The sequence below is a fragment of the Aplysia californica genome, unplaced genomic scaffold (genome assembly GCF_000002075.1).
Source record: "Aplysia californica isolate F4 #8 unplaced genomic scaffold, AplCal3.0 scaffold00116, whole genome shotgun sequence".
NCBI lineage: Eukaryota > Metazoa > Mollusca > Gastropoda > Aplysiida > Aplysiidae > Aplysia > Aplysia californica.
In genome coordinates, this window is record NW_004797386.1 from 134,279 (window position 1) to 134,890 (window position 612).

Here is a 612-nt window from a genome sequence, read left to right on the forward strand (position 1 = left end):
TACGTGTGTCTTTGTGTCTGGTTATAATCATGGGTTCTACGTGTGTCTTTGTGTCTGGTTATAATCATGGGTTCTACGTGTGTCTTTGTGTCTGGTTATAATCATGGGTTCTACGTGTGTCATTTTGTCTGGTTATATTTATGGATCCTACGTGCGTATGTGCCCGACAGTGACAGAGAGTCCGGACCAAGACGATAGCACATGACACGATGGGCGTCTCCAACACGCTGGTGGCCAAAGCTGAAGGTACTGGACTGTGTTTACACGATTTTGGTTGGTTTGTTTTATACCGTTTTGATATTTAACCCAATCCTTACGTCGTGTTTTACTATCGTATCCATACGACGTTGGGGACTCGGTACCACGACTTTCAAAAGAGTTTTAAAATAATAATAATAATGAATTATAATAATAATAATAATAATAATAATAATAATAATAATAATAATAATAATAATAATAATAATAATGAGTAGATATAATTTAAAAAGATATTTTACTTGACGCTCCGCCATTTTCTGTCTTACTCGTCCATTCTGTTATTTGTCCATCCTTTGCGTATCTGACTGACACATGGCGCTCATATGACCTTATGCATTGCGAGCGCCGTAA

General features: G+C 37.1%; 1 protein-coding gene across 1 annotated transcript in view; it reads left to right on the forward strand.

The window, feature by feature from the left end:
- Window positions 1-6: 6 nt before the first annotated feature.
- LOC101847099 (beta-hexosaminidase) overlaps window positions 7-612 on the forward strand; it is a gene marked incomplete in the record, with an annotated part of 55,678 nt that continues 55,072 nt past the window's right edge. Inside the window, 1 exon segment of the mRNA XM_005095900.3 lies at window positions 7-246. Coding sequence (XP_005095957.2) covers window positions 210-246 — 37 coding nt within the window.